This window comes from Macrotis lagotis, chromosome 2 (genome assembly GCF_037893015.1).
Source record: "Macrotis lagotis isolate mMagLag1 chromosome 2, bilby.v1.9.chrom.fasta, whole genome shotgun sequence".
Taxonomy (NCBI): domain Eukaryota; kingdom Metazoa; phylum Chordata; class Mammalia; order Peramelemorphia; family Peramelidae; genus Macrotis; species Macrotis lagotis.
In genome coordinates this window covers 188,536,155-188,555,192 of record NC_133659.1, presented here as the reverse complement: position 1 = coordinate 188,555,192, position 19,038 = coordinate 188,536,155, and the positions used below count along the sequence as shown (strand labels likewise).

At 42.3% G+C, this 19,038-nt stretch overlaps 1 protein-coding gene across 1 annotated transcript; it reads right to left on the bottom strand.

Moving 5' to 3' along the window:
* Positions 1-306: 306 nt before the first annotated feature.
* Positions 307-17,249, bottom strand: CCR7 (C-C motif chemokine receptor 7). The gene is made up of 3 exons (XM_074223970.1): positions 17,157-17,249; positions 7,480-7,529; positions 307-3,275 (listed from the first exon to the last, which is right to left on the bottom strand). Exons 1-3 carry the CDS (start codon positions 17,164-17,166, stop codon positions 2,211-2,213), a joined length of 1,125 nt encoding a protein of 374 aa, XP_074080071.1. The 5' UTR covers positions 17,167-17,249; the 3' UTR covers positions 307-2,210.
* Positions 17,250-19,038: the final 1,789 nt, after the last annotated feature.

Genomic DNA, 19,038 nt, shown 5'->3' with positions numbered 1-19,038 from the left:
CCTCACAGGCCTGGAGAGCCGCTGACAAATTGTACTTCCTGGCTCAATCCATCCCCAGAGGAGGGTAATGTAATGTGGTTATGAGATTAGAGAATGAGCCTCATTACCAGACAGGCTTCATTTTAAACAGTCCCACTTTCTCTTTAGAAAAATGGATGAACAGTACTGTTTCCATAAGCCTACCGATCTTCCTTCTCCATTTGTCACCTGACTGTAGTTGTTCACCACTCTCCCTCCCCTTCCCCCCAGTGTTTCCAGCCCCCTTTTCATACATCACTGTGTCTACAAAGGTCCTTCACTCCCCCTCTCACCTCCCCCATTGAAATCATAGACTGTCCCCAAAGAGATGAAGTCTAAGAGCAACAATGAGATGTTCCTGTCCCACTCCTTTGACTTCCAAGTCCACTCTTCCACTCCTATTCTCTCATGTAGAGTGGACCCCCATTCTACAGAGGAGCTGGGGATCCACAGTAGGTGCTGTTGCCATGAAGTGCATGCCTCACATTGTCTATGGACTGGCAAACTTGGGTCCTGGGTACATTTCTCCAGGTACTCCTAATCCCATGCTGCATATGGAGTTACATACTATAATCCCAAGGAGAAGCTTTAATCATGAGTTAGCAGAGGCTTAGGTTAGAAATAGAATTTATAAACCAAGTAGGATCTCTAATGGAATTTTATTATTCTCCTGCTTCCCCATTTCTTGAAATCTCAGGGATAGAGCTACAATTCTTCCTGGCCTGTCCAGGATACTGGACCATTGTGGAGGATGGGTATGCTTATTTTCAGGAACAGAATTCCCTAGATACAGAATTCCTACAAATTTTGGCTACAGTGGGAATCTGGGCGTTCCTAACCAAGTCCTGACTCAGTCTGGTGGGGGGATGTCTGGAGAATCCATTGGATGATGCCTAGTTTTACTAGATTTCAGAAGAGGGGCATGTTATCTACCCTACTTTCTCCCTTAATTCAAAGTTATATAGTTCATTGGTTATGGAAGCTGGTTCCTGAATGTAGGGACTGTCAGCTTGATAAGAATCATAAGCCTGAGGTTAAAGGGAATGTCGGGAGAGTAGGTGTGGAAAGGAGGAAAGGAGCGCACAGGTGGGGTCTGGTTGATTGCAAAACTAGAATCCTTATTTGCAGTTTGCAAAACATCTCTTCTTTTATTGAAAAAAAAGCTATTGTTTTCTTAAGGGAAAACATTTATGTGTGCATATGGAAAACGTTTTCCTAATGAAATGGAAGCTGATGCTCAGCCGAGTATGACAAAAATCTTCCTCTGCCTGCTTTAAAGACGACAGGGGAATACATATGTGAAATCTGAGTAGACTGCATTGTTTTTTCCCTGCTTTTCTTCTGCCTAGAGGCAAACAGAGGTTGGGGCTTTGTGCACTCCAACCTGGTTCCACAGGCCAAGGCAGGAAAACTGGGTTTGGCTTTGGAAACTCTTCTGACCTGCAGAAGTAAACCCACTCACCCTCTGCCCACTCTTTACAAAGAGTCAGGGTTAGGAGAAGACCAACTCTATTCAAGACTGGTTCAAGTGTCTGAAAGTTGAGTCTTGGTTGGTGGTGAAGTGAGGGATCTTAGTTCAGAATTGACCCAAATGAAAAAGATTGGGGGCAGGGGGTACAATCAGACACAGTCAAGTTTTATACCTTTCCCCCTTAAGACAAAGCAGGTTGTTTAGATAGTCTGTTCAATGAGGAAATTTGCTTCAGCCCTCAAGAGTCTCTGAAGAGTGTTTTTCCTTTGACATCCAAGCATAGTTTCAGTCTGAGCCTTTGGCTTTTCACCTCATTTCCCCACAACCCCCACCCCACTAGGCCCTTTCCTAGCCCCAGGCCACTCCCAACTCTCACTTTTAGATCTTGAGGATAACCCAAGCATCCTGAGCTCTGTTGTTAGTTGTCAATACATCTCTTCTCTCCCTTTTGTTGGGGTTGATGTGGTTGGCTCAGGCTGACTCCTCTGGTGGATATTTTCTCTGATTGAAACACCAAGAAAAGCCTTTAAAGTGAAGTATCACAGAGGGAGAGAGAGAGAGAGAGAGAGAGAGAGAGAGAGAGAGAGAGAGAGAGAGAGACCTCCTTTCAACCCTAGCAGCTTTGAAATTCTTGGTTGTAACTGTCTAAGCAGCTGTAACCACTTGGGGCAAGAGGGCAATGGGGTCCTTGGGGATGGGTTTGAGTTGGGGAGGTGATTCTCTAAGGGGAGAAGGTGGTGGTTGTCTCTGCCTCCATGCTCATGGAGAAGCGTCGATTCTGTCGGCATGAAGACAAGTGGAGGAGGCGTTCTTGGCTGAGGCAGCCAAAGGTCTTGAGAAGCTTGAAGAGGTCTTGGCGGAACTTGACCCCAATGAAGGCGTAGAGGAAAGGATTGAGACAGCAACGCAAGCAGGCAAGGCTATAGGTGATGTCACTGGCTATGTCTAGCTGCTTGCTGTGTTCACAGTCGGTAACAGTTTTGTTGAGGGCCGCCACAGTCTTGGCCAGGATCACACCATTGTAAGGTAGTTGGAAGACGATAAAGACAATGACCACGGCAATGATGACTTTGATAGCCTTGTTGCGCTCAAAATTACGGGCCTGCAGCAGCGTGCGAATGATGATGAGGTAGCACGAGAACATGACCAGCAGTGGGATTAAGAAACCTATCACCATCTGAGCCACCTGAATGATGGTTGTGAAGGTCACTAGGTCTTCAGTCACCAGTGAACAGCGCCCATTCTTTAGGACGTTGCTGTATATCAACTCTGGGGTGGAAAAAAGGAAGGCCAGCATCCAGACCACACCACAGGAGATCTGGCTGATGAGGATGATGCGGGTCCGATGGCGGTGGGCTGAGACTGCCTGGACAATGGCGAAATAGCGATCAACACTGATGCACAGCAACAGGAGCATGCCACTGAAGAAACTCATTTTGTATGTACAATAGACAGCTTTGCAGAGGATAGGACCAAAGATCCAGGACTTGGCAGCGCTGACTGCCCAGAAGGGCAATGTCAAGAGGAAAAGGATGTCAGCCAGGGCCAAGTTCAGCAGGTAGATGTCAGTCATGGTTTTGAGTCTCTTAAAATATATGTAGGTCAGCATAACCAGACCATTGCCCAGCAGACCCACAAAGCAAATAACTGAATACATGGTGGGCAGGAACCAGGCTTTGAAATCCCGGACATCCTTTTTGTAGCAAAGGGCTTCAAATTGTGTATAGTCCACTGTGGTGTTTTCATCACTGTAGTCATCGGTGACTCCATCATAGCACAGGCAGACCTATGGGTGGAATGGAATGGAGAAAGTAAATTAAGGGGAAATGTTGAGTTTATTCCGGGGTCTATATATATAGTGGAAAAGGAAAGAAGTTTACCTACAGACCCTCCTACCAGGGGGTAGTGAGCAGGAGCAAGTGATTGAGCTTCCCTTGATTGTTCATACACTGGAACTCAATTTACACTTGTTTATATGTTGCTTTATGAGGGGTAAGTTGCCATTTCATAAACTTTGGTGTATGTGTTCTGTTTTCCTGATTAGACAGAAGTACTCTGCGAGTAGGGGTCCCGCCTCATTCATATTTGATATTTTCTCTAAAGCACCTAAATACATGGCCACTAAATAACTAAAGGGAGATTGCAGGTTAGTATATAATAGACTTGGAGTCAGGAAATCTGAGTTTAAATCCGAGTTTTGACAGATTCTAGGCTACTAGGAGACTAAAGGTCACTTTACCACTCTGAGATTTAGTTTCTTCATCTGTGAGTTGGAGATAATAATGCCTTCAGTATCTACCTATTTCAAAGTTCCCATTTTAGAGATCAAAAAAGATAATAAAAAGCTCTTTACCTCAAAGTATCAGATAAAGCATCAGCCATTTTTATGCCATAGCAAAGATTTAGATTTATAATACAGAATAATGAAATATTTATTAAGCATTTACTATGTGCCAGGCACTGTGCTATTTACAGTATTTAATATATACTATATATATATTCATATATATAAATACTTGATGAATGAATGAATGACAGGGGCAGCTTGGTGGGTAGGGTAGTTCTTCCTTCCTCAAAACTCCAGCACCTGTTTCTGCTATTGCGCTATTGCTTGTCAAGGTCCCTCTTTGTTTCCCCAATTCAGCTGTCTGTGCCCACAAAAGGAAATAGAGGCCCCCCTTCTCTCCCTCCCTGTTCCATCTCTCTCTCTCTCTCTCTCACACACACACACACACACACACACACACACACACGCACACATATCATCTTTCTGTCTCTGTATCTCTTACAAATCTTTCCAATCTGTAGCACCCAGTTGATAATAATTTAATATTTTTTAAACTCATCTGCCTATTAGGATAGAATTCAGGTGGTCTGCAATAATTTTGTCAATGAGGGAGATGACATATATTTTACTACAATTTGGAGAGGACCCTGAAGTTGAGGCCCCTGGGAGCCCTTAAGAACTAGCAAAAACAGTGATTTAACTTTTTTTTTTTTTTTTTGGTTATTTAACTTTAATCTCAGGACCTTGGGTTTAAGTTTAGGAACTAGCCTGAACTACTCTTAGCTGGCTCAAAAATGTTTGGCTTCCTGAAGGCAGATTTTTCATTTTGCCTTTTTACAATAACTTGTAACTATTGGGAACTTTATAAATGCCTGCTGGTTTAGCTTGGCTTGGACTAGTTGCATTCCTGGCCATAGGCAGAGGGAGGGATGAGGTAATGGACACTTTGAGTTTTTCTAGTTGGTATTTTGATAAAAACTCACTTTTTACAGAGTACTTTCTTCTAATATCCCTAAGAGATATTGAGGAATGAGGAAACTGAGTCTCACAGAGATTAAATAACACAGAATGCTAGAGCTGCAAGTCAGCTTAGAGCTCCTCTGGTGTAATTCCCTCATTTATGGATGTCTTAAAGAGATGACTTATCTATGACTTCGAGAATATGAGTATGGATGTTCTGGTCCACTTATTGTTCCTCTACCTCCCATCAAAGTCAGCATCCACCTTCTAGACTAGCCTAGGCCATTCTTGAGTAGACTGCTCCTTTCTCCATTTCTCCATAGAAGGCTATGATCCAGGGTCAGAATCCTCAGAAACATCGAGTAGCCCATCTCACAGCCTCCTCTTTCCCCTCCCCAACTGCTTAGGCACATTCTCTCTAGTTTCCCCAAGGCCTCTGATTCCCAGGGACCCCAGCGTGCTGCATTTCTGCCCTCTCCTTGCAGAGAGGGCTCCCTGGCCCTCTTCCTCCTTCCCTCCCTCCTTCTTCAGCTCCTCTGCTCATCCTTTCAGGCTCTCCCTGTACACTGCTCTGTAGCCCACAGCCCAACCACATCCTGTTCCACCTGAGCAGACTCCCTCATGTAAAAAGGAAATATAAGCCACAACTCCTGTTCCTTCAATCTTCCACCCCCTACCCTAAACCCCAACCTCTTAACTCTCACTGCCAGAAATATGGCTGCTGCATAACCCTGAATGGTAGAATCACAGAATCTCAGAACCTGAGAGGTTTCAGAAGCCAGCTAGGCTTACCCTTACCTGAATAATATCTCCTCTACAGCACTTCCAGGAACTAGGCACTCAGTCTCTGCTTGGAGACCCCTGGAGAGGGGTACCCCATTCCCTCCCAAGATACCCCATTCCCTTTTGGGAAAAAAGCTATTTTTTTCCCTTCCATTGAACAGAAATGTGCCAGTCCCAGTCGCTTCATCTGGTCCTGCCTACTGGTGTCAATCTGGTCAAATTGTTTTTTCTCGCCTTCCCATTAAATACTTGAAGACAGTTGCAATGTTCACCTTAAGTCTAAGGCACAAGTAAGAGAGAAGGAGTTTGGGAGAGGGGAAAAAAGGTGGCCTCAAAGATGTAGGCCCAAGTATCAGCAGCCCTCTGACCTGGATTTTCAGGAATAGACAATGATTAGAAATTTTTAAGTTTTGGGTTTTTTTAGGTTTTTTTTTGATAAGGCAATGGAGTTAAGTGGCTTGCCCAAGGCCACATAGCTAGGTAATTATTAAGTGTCTGAGGTTGGATTTGAATTCTGGTCCTCCTGACTCCAGGGCTGGTGCTCTATCCACTGCACCACCTAGCCACCCAATGATTAGATATTTAATTCTGGACTTTGCTCCTGGAAAGCTGCAGCTTTGGTTACCTGTCTTAACCATCACGTTCTAACAATGGGGTCCAATCCATTCACTTCCTTAGGGTCTGCCTCTGAGCCACCAGCATCCACTTAAACATTAGACTTGGATTCAGTAAGTGGCTTTTGATCTAGGGTCCATGGACATGTTTCAAGGTTGAGTGAGGTTGAGGGAGAAAAAAAATTTGTTTTTTTATAGAAAGCTGAATATGAAAAAATGGCATCTTTATTCTTGCTTCCTTCAATTATTTAAAAGCATTCTTCTAAGAAGGGGTCCCTAGGCTTCATCACACTGCCAAAGGAATCTAGACACTCAAAAAAGATATTTCTTAAAGTAGATGAGATGATTGCTAATTTTGAGTTCAATTTTCTCATTTGAAATCTATTTCTTCTTCTGGTATGTAAACCCATTGAGGACAGGCTCTGTTCTGGTTTGGTCTTTGAATTCTCTGTATTGTCTGTATTGTAGGTATTTAATATTCAGGTTGGGTTGAATTGATTCTATAAATGAGGACTAACATAGAACTGTATCTAATGTCAGTGATGAAATGATAATGACTCTATCCCCCACCCTATGCTCAGCAAACAAGATTTGTGGTTCTTTCAGTGATTTTTTTCCTCCCTTTCCCTTCCCCTACCCCCCACCTAAGGAGTTTGAATTGATTCTATCCATTTCATGAATGAGAAACTAAGATCTGAGAGAGATGTACTTTGCAGAGGAAAATTGAGAGGATAAACATGAAGCAGGGAAAATTCAAGATCACTAGGGCTTATTTATATTATTAGACTAAATGTACTCTCCTATTTCTACATTCTACCCTTCCTCAATTCCTCACATGAAGTTTTAACCTTAGACCTCTCATAAGTGTGAGCTTGTTTGTAAAATGAAGTGAAAATATGAGTTTTGTACTTGATAGTACCATGGAATAGAGGCTAGTTTGGAGTCAGAAGGCTTGGGTTTGACTGTTGGCCTTGCCATCCACTACCTGCATAACTATAGACAAGTCACTTGGCCTCTCTCTTTGGACCTCCATTTCCTCATCTACAAAGTGAGTTGGGTAGTCTTGATGATCTCTAAGGTCCCTTCAAATCCCTGATTCTGTGATCCATGTCTGTTTATACTGCTCCTCTCTGAAAGAACATAAAGTGTATCCTTAATTTAAGTCTCTCTAGGGGAGAAGGAATGGTAATACTTGATTCCTCCCCCCCCTTGAAGGAACTAGGAAATGTGACCCAGGATTGTGTGGCTTCCCTAGTTTGGGAAGCAGGAAGAATGAAAGATGTGGTGTGATTCCAAGGCTCTCTCCCATTAGACCCCCTAATACTGCCTAGGTGGGAAACTCTTACCTGGCAAATTAGAAGCAGGGTCACCACCATTATGTTTCGCATCCTTTTTCCTGCAGAAGACAAAAGACATGGCATTATCAATTGACCTGGAGAGTTCTTGGTGGATCTGTGATGAATAAATCATAGTGTAGAGATAAATCAGAGTAGAGATTCTTAACTTTTCTTATGTCATGGACCCCTTCAGTAGCTTAGGGAAGTCTATGGAGGGGCAGACCTTTCTCAGAATGTTTGAAATGCATAAAATAAAATGCATAAGTCCACAGAGGAGACTCAATGAAATAAATATGCATTTTTTACATCCAAATTAATTCATGCCTTGAAATCTATCCATGATGAGGGTGGGGATGTCAGTAGATCTTATAGTAGGTGCATTGGGCAGTGAAGACATGGGTTTCAAGTCCTGTTCCTTGACATGTTTTAGCTTTGAGTCCCTGGATAAGTTATTCAATCTCACTAAGCCCCAACATTCTCAACTATAAAAAGACAAGAACTGACATTTATAAAGCATTTGGGGGTTTGTAAAGAGTTTGCAAAGACTACTGATTAGAAGGAAGAATACTGAAGTAAATAAGTTGACCACATAATGAGAAGATGAAACTCATTGGAAAGACCCTGATGCTGGGAAAGACTGAAGCCAAAAGGAGAAGGGGATGACAGAGGATGAGATGGTGTCATGGAAACAATGAACATGATTTTGTTTAGACTTCAAGAAATAGTGCAGGATAGAAAAGCCTGGCATGCTATGGTTCATGGGGTCTTGGAGAGTGGGATGCAGTTAAATGAATGAACTATAAATGCTATTCATACAATAACTCATCTGACCCTCATGGAAACTTTATGAAAGCAATACCATTATCCCCATTATGTTTAATTGTTTCAGTTATATCCAACTCTTTGTGACTCCTTTTGGGATTTTCTTGGCAAGTTTTGTCATTTCCTTCTCCAGATCATTTTACAGATGAGGAAAGTGAGACAAACAGGGTAAAGCAACTTCGGATTACGCAGCTTGTAAGTGTCTGAGACTGTATTTGAGGTCAGATTTACCTGAATTCAGGTGTGTGCTTTAACCACTGTCCTATCCTCAACATGCAAATAAGAAAATTGAAGTTGATAACAGTTTAATGAACTTGCCAGTGGTCTCATGGCCAGAAAGTAACTGGGCTAGAATATGAATCCAAGGCTTCCTAGTTCCTGGTTCAGAACTCCCACTTTACCACACTTACTTCTTAATATCATTCCCTCCCCTTCCCCTTTCCCACCCCATGTATTAAATATTATTTTGAAGATCAAGTGAGATCATGCATGGGAAGGGTTTTTGCAAAGCCTGAAGTGCTATGTAAATGTCAGCTCTTATTTTTACACTCCCCTGTTCCTTATTAAAGAGAGGGGAGAGGGAAGAGATGCTGGGAACTTTCATCATGGGCTCTGCTACTACGCACTGTTTGTTGAGACAGAACATCAGAACCAGATACCTGGCCAGATGCCCAGCCCACTCCCCTTGCTCTCTCCTCTTTCTTCTCCTCCACCCCTGTCTAAAACCAGTGCTATGTTCCAGGCCAGGTCCATCTCTTCAAGGGGAGGTACAGGGCCCCTTTCCCACCTCTTGGAGGTTCCTTTGATTTCCCCTTAGAATAGGCCGACTTCTAGCTAAGCTAAAACTCACTATTGACTCCTGTATTCTCCATCTCTCAAAGCCCTAAGACAAGGCTCCAAGACAGCCAGAGTCTGAAGTTTTGTTCAAAATAGCCCTCCAGGGAGAGGTGTATTGCTGATGAAATTTGATACCATATCAGGTACTTTGGGACTGACCAGCTTGGGAAACAAGTTTATGAATGAACTTGGGCAGGGTAACTGGGTTCACTAATTTCAATTTATCACTTGATGGAGAACGGTGATGCCCTAGGGATCCCTCAGTTCCATACCCCAATCAGAAGCCAGAGTCTTCTCCCCTCTTTTTATCAAGGTTAGGGGAACCTCCTTTCCCTCCTCCCCCAGGAACTGAGACAAGAAGACTCAGAGGATAATAGAGAGGTGGTGGTAGAAATCCATGGCTGGATTGGGAACCACATGACCTTGGATTTCAATTTGGATTGGACCTTGTGCTACTGTGGACAAGTCCCTGACATCTCTTTGTCTCAGTTTCTTAAAATTAGGAAGTTTAGAGATGATCTCTGTCCCTTTCTAGCTTTAGATTCAAGGTTCCAGGTTCCAGGTTCCCAGAATCCTGGGAACTTGGGTATTCTTTGGTGGGGAGAAGTGGTGGGGAGGGGACCACCAGTACCCCAAATAAAATTTTCTTAAATGCTGTTTAGTGGGAGGGTTCTCTGTCTTTGTCTATGTGTGTGTGTGTGTGTGTGTGTGTGTGTGTGTGTGTGTGTGTGTCCTGGATAGATTTGTGGGAGGTTAGGAGGCACATTCTATTGTGACCAAGAAGGTCAGCTATTGCTAGGGGAAGTCAGGAGACAAAGATCCTGTAGTACCTGAGGGCAGTCTGGGAGACCAGGACCAGAGTCTGAAGGTTTTCAGATGGACATAGCCTTCCCTCCTAGGTTCTTTTTTTTAAGACTCAGGAGTCATGAAGGTACCTGAAAACCTTATTCTTGTAGGTTGGGAAGAGAGCTGAATTAGAAGGGCCTCCCACTTTAATAGCTAACATTTAAAATTCACTTTAAAGTTTGGAAAATGCTTTACAAATATTACCTCATTTTATCACCACAACAAGTTTTTTTTTGGGGGGGGGTTACTATTATTAACCTGAAGAAACTGAGGCAGGAAGAGATTTTAAAGTAACCTGTCCAGAGTCACACAGCTAATAAATCCTGGGTTTGAACTCAGGTCTTCCTGAATGCAGATGCAGAGCTTTAGCTAATGTACCACCTAGTTGCTTTTCCATATTTGTCCTCTGGCAAGTCACGTCTCCCTCTGGGACTCAGTTTCCTTTAAAAAAAAATTAAATTAAGGTATAGGACAACATAATCTCCAAGATTGGCTCCATGTTCCTCTTTGATGAGAATGACTTGGACTTGGATGGGACATCTCTCTTCCTACTTTGGACTGAGGAAATGTGACCTAGTCTTCCACTTTAGAAGCCTTTAGCAATGAGGGGAGTTCACAGGTACTCATAGCCTTACCTCCCAACCCTGGGAGCACGTTTCCTTGTCTACAGCGCCACCTGCCGGTAATGTTCTGACAAGACAACTAAAATTTCTGTAGCCCCTGGGGTTTTTGGGGGGAGGGTTGGGGACTAGGGAAGAGGGTTGTGATTCCTTGGACTGTTCTTGGGGAAAGGAGAAAATGGACTAAACAGCATTATGGAGTAAGTCTCTCTGTCTCCCTAAATTGTCCATAGTGTTTCACCCAAGTGCCCTGACTATCATGAGAAATAGCACTGGATTCCAGGGCCTGGGTTCAAATTCTACATGGCTACTTGTAACCTATATGACCTTGAGTAGATAAATCACACATCTCACTCTGTACCTCAATTTCTTCCTTTGTAAAATGAAAGATGTTGGACTAGATGGTCCCTAAGTCCCTTTCACCTTCAAATCTATATTCTTATAATTTTTCCCTTTTAATAAATTCCCACCCAAAGTTGAACAATAGTAAATGTTAGGGACATCAAGAAAATTTAGGGAGAGGCTACTTTGAGTTTCCTTGAGCAAAACTACCATTCACTTCTCCTGGTTGGGCAACTGGTCCAAGGTAAGGGGAGTCAGAGATGGTTAATTAGTGAGAAGACTCACAGAGAATTTCTAGTCTAGGGATTCTTTACCATTTCATTCATGGTCCTCTTCTCAATGCTTTTGAATGCAAAAAAAATTCTTGTTCAGTTGTTTCAGAATCTCAATGATCCTATTTGAGGTTTTCTTGGCAGAGAAACTGGAATGGCTTGCCTTTTCCTTCTCCAGCTCATTTTACAGATGAGAAAACTGAGGCAAACAGGATGACTTTCCCAGGGTCACATAGCTAGTAAGTGTCTGAGGCCACATTTAAATTCAATTCTTTTCCAGGGCCAGTAATCTATTTAGAATCCTGATTCTTAAAACTTGTTGGTTGTTTTATCTTAGGCAATTCAAAGGCTTTGCGCCTTGTGTTTTTCGGTCTGAAAAATGTGGACTTGTACCACCCATGTGATTGGACTGTCATGATTTATGTTATAAAGCAATCATGAATTGATAATGAAGGAAACTGAGGAGACTCAAAAAGGGAAAGAAAGACTGCAAGTTGCTTAGATAAATAGCCACAGAAGTAGACCCAGGATTACTAGATTATAGATTTAAATCTGGAAAGAACCTTAGTAGTCAACTAGACCAGCTTACATATATGAGGAAACCAAAGCCTATAAAAATTGATTGCCCACAGTCATATAAGCAGATCTGTTTTGAATCCAAGCCCTTCAAAACCTGTATCCTGTCTCTCAGCTCAGGACCCCTTCTCTCCTTCCCACCTTTCTCTTATAACACCGTTTTATCAGTAAACCTCAGTTTCCCCAGAGGATCCAGTCTGGGGCCAAGTCCATACTTGCCACACCCTGTATAAGGGGCCAGGGACAGGTTCACTGACTCATCTCAGTGAAGTTCTGAAATTTTGTTGGACATGCAAATATCATTTAGTTACAGTTGAGAAAGTCTGTTCTGACTAGTAGTGGGAACCAAAAAAAAAACACCAAAACCCCAAGGTGTCAATAAAGTCACCGAGAGTGAGAGTAGGACCAAGACCAACAACCTTGTTTCTTTTTTACTTTGCTGCCACCCTTTGCTCCTCCCCCTTCTCCTTTCCTCCCTCCCTCCAGTACCTCAAAAGTGTCTCTTCATTCCCAGAAGGAATAGACTGGGTGGAGGTTGCTTTCTTCTGTGTTTGGCAGAGAAGGTTAAGGGATCTGGAGACTGGGGACTGGTTGTTTTGTGTTTTTTTTTTCCCCAGGAAGGGCCACAGTACTGGAAAGACACAGGGGGAACCCCTGTGCCTACCAGGGATGGAGAGGTCAGTCAGCTGTTTATGAGTCAGAACCTTAACTAGTCATAAATCAACTGGTCTTATGTAGGAAGCTTGGACAGTACCAGTAGACCTAGGGGTTGGTTGATGGGATTTTGGGAGGTGGTTGACTTGAACACTGGGTGTTTTCTGTAGCTGTTACCTATAGATTTTAGGATAAAGAAATTCCCTAAAATTCCTCTCTGAGTTTTCAACAAAAGAAGTTCTCCCCACCTCCTCAACCTGAAATATAGATTGTTGACTCTATGAGTCCTTCATTCCCTGCTCCCCATATCTCATCAAGCCATCAGGACTTCCAGTCTGCCAAATTATCTGGGTATCGACTTCTTTGTTCTGCTTGAGTATAGTGTATGTATACTAAGAAAAAGACTCAAAGGTTCATAGATCTAGACCTAAAGTGCTTCTGAGGTTGTCCCATTTTACAGATGAGAAAAATGAGGGACAGAGAAGCTAAGTGATTTGTCCAGGATTGTACAAGTAAAAAATGTCAAAGGTGAGATTTGAACTCAGGTTCTTAGACATAATAACTAGTTGACTTTATATGATATCACATCCTGCAAAGGACAGGGACAAAGAATCTGCTGAAGGAGAAACAGTCTCCTCAAAAGGAGAAGGCATCCTCTGGAATTGGGTTAGGCAGAGAAATTTGAGTCAATAGCAAAAACCCTTTCCCACTGATAGCTTATTGCCAGATACTATGCTTTATATGCATGTCTGACATTCTTCATTCAATTCCATGCTTTTTCACCCCTTTCTATACTCTTTTGTCTTCTCTTATCTCCTCCTTCTCATTGCCCCTACAACTAATCCTCCCTACTCCTCTTGTTCCTTGGGACATTTTGAACTCCAGAGGTCTGCTTGGCACTAAAGGTTAAAATCAGCCTTGTAGATAGCTACCAGTCCAGGCTCAGGAACAATGGGATGCCTAGGGCAACAGTACTAAAAATGGCTAAAATGACATCAATTATAGCAGTAACAACAACAGCATCAGAACCCTAGGTTCTAAGATAAGGGTTCCAGTGAGAAAATGCTCTATTGTTCCTTACATTTGACGCTTCATTATTCATGAACTTTGGTAGAGAAGTATGCTGGACAATGAGATTTTTGCTTTGGTTTTCTTCTCTATAAAGGAGGCTGGATTAGATGATTTCTAAAGTCCCTTGCATCTCTGGCATTCTGATATTCTGTTCCTAAACCTAAACCTCATTTAACGTGAATGTTCCCCTATTAGACTGTAAACTTCCTGAAGACAGTCTCTGAAATGTCTACTTTTGCATCTCCAGTTTGACAGTCATGATCATACTAATTTTCAATCCAATCGAATTGTTTGAACTTTCTCTTCTCTAACACCTGTTACCAACCAGAGCTTTTTGCTGAGGGCCAAACAAGCTATCTGACTTTCTCTTTTTGTTGTGGGAAGACAGAAAGAAGTAAATTAGCAAATCTATGTTGGGGGTGGAAAAGAGGAGACTCCTGTAATTTGGACAATCTACATCCAGGATAACCAAATCCTGGGGAAATGGTCATATCAGTTAAGCTAATGATTTCATTGACTATCAGAAGTTCCTCCTCCACTCCATATAATCATCCCTCCCACCCCACTCAGCAATGTGCATGAAAAATTTGTCCAATGTGGATCAACACAAACCTTTCCTTTTCCCCTCATCCCTCAATACTTTTGGATTTAACTGGTATTTCAATGGCATTGGGAACTTCCAATGAGGAATCTCTCTCCATCAGTATACATTGATGTATGGTTTTACTTCAGGTATTCTAAACAGTCTTTTTGTGATAGACTCTTTGGCGATCTGGTGAATCTCAGAAACTTTCTCAAAATGGATAAAATGCAATACACAGGTTTATAAAAGAAATTAATTATGTTGAAATACATTTATCAAAATTGTTTAAAAAAAACCTGCCAAGTTTTAGACCCCTATTTTAGAGAGTTGCCTGAAGTACTGAATTGTTGAATGACTTACCCGAGGTCAATCAAACAGAGGACTTCTGCCCAGATCTTCCTGACCCTGAGACCAATTCTCTACCCATTAAGTCTCTTATGCTGTCTACTCAAGTTTAAAAAAGACACAAAGGACTGACCCAGGTCAAAGATATAGATAGCATACCTGACCTCATGGTCATCTTCCTGATTGACTCTTCCAGGGGACTGATGGCCAGAGGAGCACCTGCCCCATATTCTTCCTTCCTTACCCCAAATACTTCTATCTCCATTTGTTTATGAGAAGTCAGACCCTGACATCTTTCTTCTGTTTCTCAAAGTGGCTGAGAACAGTTATTCCTCCCTGCTCATTCTAATACTGAAAAGAGCCAGCACAGCCCCAATTCAATTTTCATTTTGTGTAAGAGAAACTAGGCAGTTATTTTGTGTGTATGCCACTCCCCTACCTTCTCTTGCCCAACTCTTCCAAAATGAAATGAGTGAAACCTAGCCCACCAATGAAGGCAATGGGCTCTGCCAACTGCCATGGGCCCATTCTTAATAATAATAATAAAAAAAACACTCTTAGTGGTTTCCCTCTTCTTATCTATCCACCATATCTCTAAACTGCTCTCTCTGTCTTAGGTGAGGTAAACTGAACTCCAAGAACAAATCTCCATCATGTGATTCTATCAGGCCAGCATCCTCCAAAGCAGAGATTGGTAGAAGCATCAAGGCAAACCCAGGTGTGGCTGGCAGCCCTCGAAGGTGGAAGATAGAGATGGGGAAGGACCAGGAACAGGACAGGGTCAAAGACCTCATGTTGATAGCCTCTGAATGTTGGAGTTGAGGGGGTGAGGGAGAGGGACACAGTTACAGAGAGGTGAAAGGAGAAGATGCAGTTGGTTTGGGAAGATGAAAGAGGCTTCCCTGGGGGTTTGGAGGAGCCCAGCTCAAATATATTCAGACACAGGACATAAGATGATACATCATTGGGTGAAAACCCTGGTGGTTGTTTGCTTTTTCAAAGCTGCTTTGCAGAAGACTGAGTCCAAGGTTCTAGATGTGTGTTTGTTGGGAAGGGGGTATGGTGGGGGGGGGGTGCTTGGGCAAAGATGATAAGATATGGGATTGTGGTAAAGTGTCAAAGGAAAGCAAGACAGGGTGTACCGAATCACCTTCACTTTTAAAAAAGCCAGACCTTTTGTGGCTTTGAGGCCTCTGCGGCAGCTTGCTGGTGTGAGCTAGTGATCTAGGAACTCAGTTCTCTCAGTTGACTATTTTGATTCTCATTTCACATTTATGTGAAATGGAGCTGACAGCTTCATATAAATCCCCAGAATCCTTCTGTATCTTTTTCCTCTCTCAAAAAGTCAGAACACTGGGATACAACCCCGAGGATTGTTGGGGGTTAGCTACAAGAATGGACTTTTGAACAGAAAGTTTGCCATAGAAAGGATCTTGTAGCAAGGTCTGTCAATATGATTTTCTTCTCTGGTGAGATTCATTTGCCCAGGACAAGCTGGCAATAATTACTTCCCAAATAGTATGAAATTTGCAGATAGCATATTAAAAGAAGGATGGTCCTGAGTCTCCATTGATATTGTCAAGCAAGTTGACTGATTCTTCCAGATTTATAGCAGGAGAAATGGAGCTAGAGGAAGTCTGGGAGTGCCTGACTATCCTTTTCAGGTAGCATTGGAAGCTACATTTCAAAAAATTTGAAATAACTATTTTTTCAAACAAGAGATTTGTGAAAATTTCCCTAGGAATGTGAATCATTCAGGGAACTTGAGTTTGAGCCATGTTGTCTCCGATGAAAATTTAATTGAGGAATGGGGTCAGGGAGCAATGGCAAAGAGGACAGTTGCTGGATCCTCTCAGGAGGGTTAGGAAGATGGAGCCTCGGGGACTAGTACCATGGTAATGAGATTCTAGTGGTAGTTTTTCTGGGGCAGTTGACAGAAAACTAGAACATAATGGGTAGGTTGGTAGTCATCTTGGGTAAGAAGATATCTTCACCCTGATTCCTACCATGCTGGTACCCTAGGGCAAGGCCCCATTTGCCCCAGACTAGTTATTACTCAGATCTGGAGAGACCCTTACTTTCCCATATAGTGGCCAAAAGATACCACTAAGTCTTTTATCTACTGCCTGCTTTCAGAGGATGAACTGCATCTCATCCCTCTGCTCTTTCAAGCTTGACTCAATCTAACTCTCTTTCTAGGGCACCTCCTATGCCAGGTGGAAAAGGATGGACTCAGCCCTTGAGCCCGCAACTACTATTCCTTCCCTACTCATAAGAATGGGTGAGTGATTATTTCTAGGCTCTGACTCTACCTTTGGAGCAAAGGAGATGGGAGGCAGTTTTTGTAGGGAGCAGTGAATTCCCACTAAACTAAATATTATCTAGTTTGACCCTGAGTACCTTGCTAAATCAAAGGTCCCCACCATACTCATCACAGAAATTGAATTTTGAAAGCAACTCAGTCCAATATATTCCCAAGTGGGACTCTGATCAGGGGCCCCACTGGGGATAAACCTTTCCTCCCCCCCTCCACACTAGTAAACTCCAACTGTTACAGAAGCTCAGGGAGACTTTAAAAGTGGCATGTCCCTCTGCCCTCCTTTTTTCTATCTCCTTGCCAATTGACTGAACCTAAGAATTATCAACTCCTTGAAGGTGCCTTGTAAGCACATTCCTATGAATATCAGCAAGAAAAGATTTCCCCCAAAATGCACTCACCTAGGTCCATGATGCTTGCTCTGCTGTTGCTGTAATCACAAGGAGAGTGTGCCTATCCCCACGCCCTCTAGCTCTGAAGCTGTGGAGGAAGCGGTTGGTCTCTAGGTTCTTTTTATTGAGTGAGCAAAGATGCACGTGATACCAATGTCAATCTCCTGAATGCTTCCTCATCTTCTCCCCCTGACCTAAACCACACATGGGGCTCACAGTATTCCATTTTCTCAGAGTCATTATTGAAAGTTTTGCATTGAGAAAGTCCCTTGTGAATTCAGTTACAAGTGGGGGAAATTGGGAGGCCTTGGTGATATAATTCTGGTTGACTGTTGACTGATAACCTGAGAGTCTAGAGAAGAGGAATTGTTTGGAAAATGGTTTTTTTGTATCAGTTTCCTACTCTGAGAAACAAAGGGGTTGAATCAGATGGTCTACAGCCTGTCCCAACTCTGACATTCTATAATTTATGATCTTTCTTTTTAAGGCAAGGGGGGTTGGTGGTGATGGTCTTAGTTTATTTATTGATCGATCGATCGATTGATTGATTGATTCATGGATTCCTTTGTCAGTCTGATAAAGTCTAGGAATTGTTTCTCAGAATAACAATTTTAAATAATTGAAGGAAATAATAAATTTCAGTTTGATATTTTTTTTCCCCCATCTAAGTTCATAGACCTATTAAAAAGCATTTGTGCTTCATTCTTGAAGAGGACAATGACATCAGGGAGGTGAAGCCATGACAAGCACATGAATTGGATTTGAGTGAGAAGATGCTGTGCTAAGTCACCAGTTCCACTTTCTCCTCCAGAGCCATCTGTGTCCAGTGACCAGATATGAATCAGGAAGACTGGAGATGGCCCTGGATGTGAGGCAATCAGGGTTGGGAATCCATGGATCCTGGGTTAAGAATCCTTATACTAAAGTTTCTGCTAATCTTAATGGCTTATGTTCTATGTTTTAAAGTTTCTTCCAGATTGGATGGTCTATGGTTCTAAAACTGTATCACCTCCTTCTAATAAATTTAGATTTTCTCATCTATCACACCTGTTACAAGAACCAAAAGCTGGTTTGACTTCCTCTCTCTGGTGGTGGGGGGGAACAAATAAACAGTGAAACATCTCAGAACTAGGGGGCAGAGGGTTTAAAAAAAGACTTGTTTGAGATCACATATATGAGAAAACCAAAACCTAGTTCATTGAAAGCTGTGTCTGATGGGTCTCCTGGTAGAAGTCTAGGGGTGTCTGTGTGTGTGTGTGTGTGTGTGTGTGTGTGTGTGTGTGTGTGTGTGTGTGTATACACACATGCTCTACTGTATAAGGGCAAAAAGAATTACTTTCAAGGTTACTGATTATATCTTTATAGCAATGATCATCCTTTTAGGACACTCGGGCCAACCTTTTTTTTTTTTTTAATCTTTGAAAGAAGATTTTATCAGTTTCCTGAAGTCTCTGTCCTACCAGATTTGTAGTCTGGGAGGGAGTAAAGGGGGCTTTGTCTCCAGGGTACTAAAATTTAGTAAGTCCTAGTAATATTTACAACCCTTCAGAAATAACCTATCAGTATCTAGTCAGCAAGAATAATTATTTTAAATAGACTAATAATGGATGGTACTTTTAGAAGTAGTCAGTTAGTGCAATAGTGTTAGAATTGGTGTCAGGAAGACCAGAGCTCAGACCAGGTACAATGTTCAGCACACAGTAAGTGATTAGGAAATGTTTATTGAACGATGAATGTACTACTAAGGAACCTTATTCCTAATTCCCTCCAAATGAACCATTGAGAGCCTAACAGCTGACTCCTTTACATTTTCCAAATGAGTCAACTTTTTTGTTTTTGGTTTTGAATTTAATAAATATTTATTGAGGTGCAGAGTACCTTCAAGCCCTAA

Bases quoted from the DNA above. Each gene is read 5' to 3' on its own strand.
- CCR7 (XM_074223970.1), bottom strand. The intron at 3,276-7,479 runs GTAAGAGTTTCC...TTCCACCCATAG, and splicing joins CCCTGCTTCTAATTTGCCAG to GTCTGCCTGTGCTATGATGG.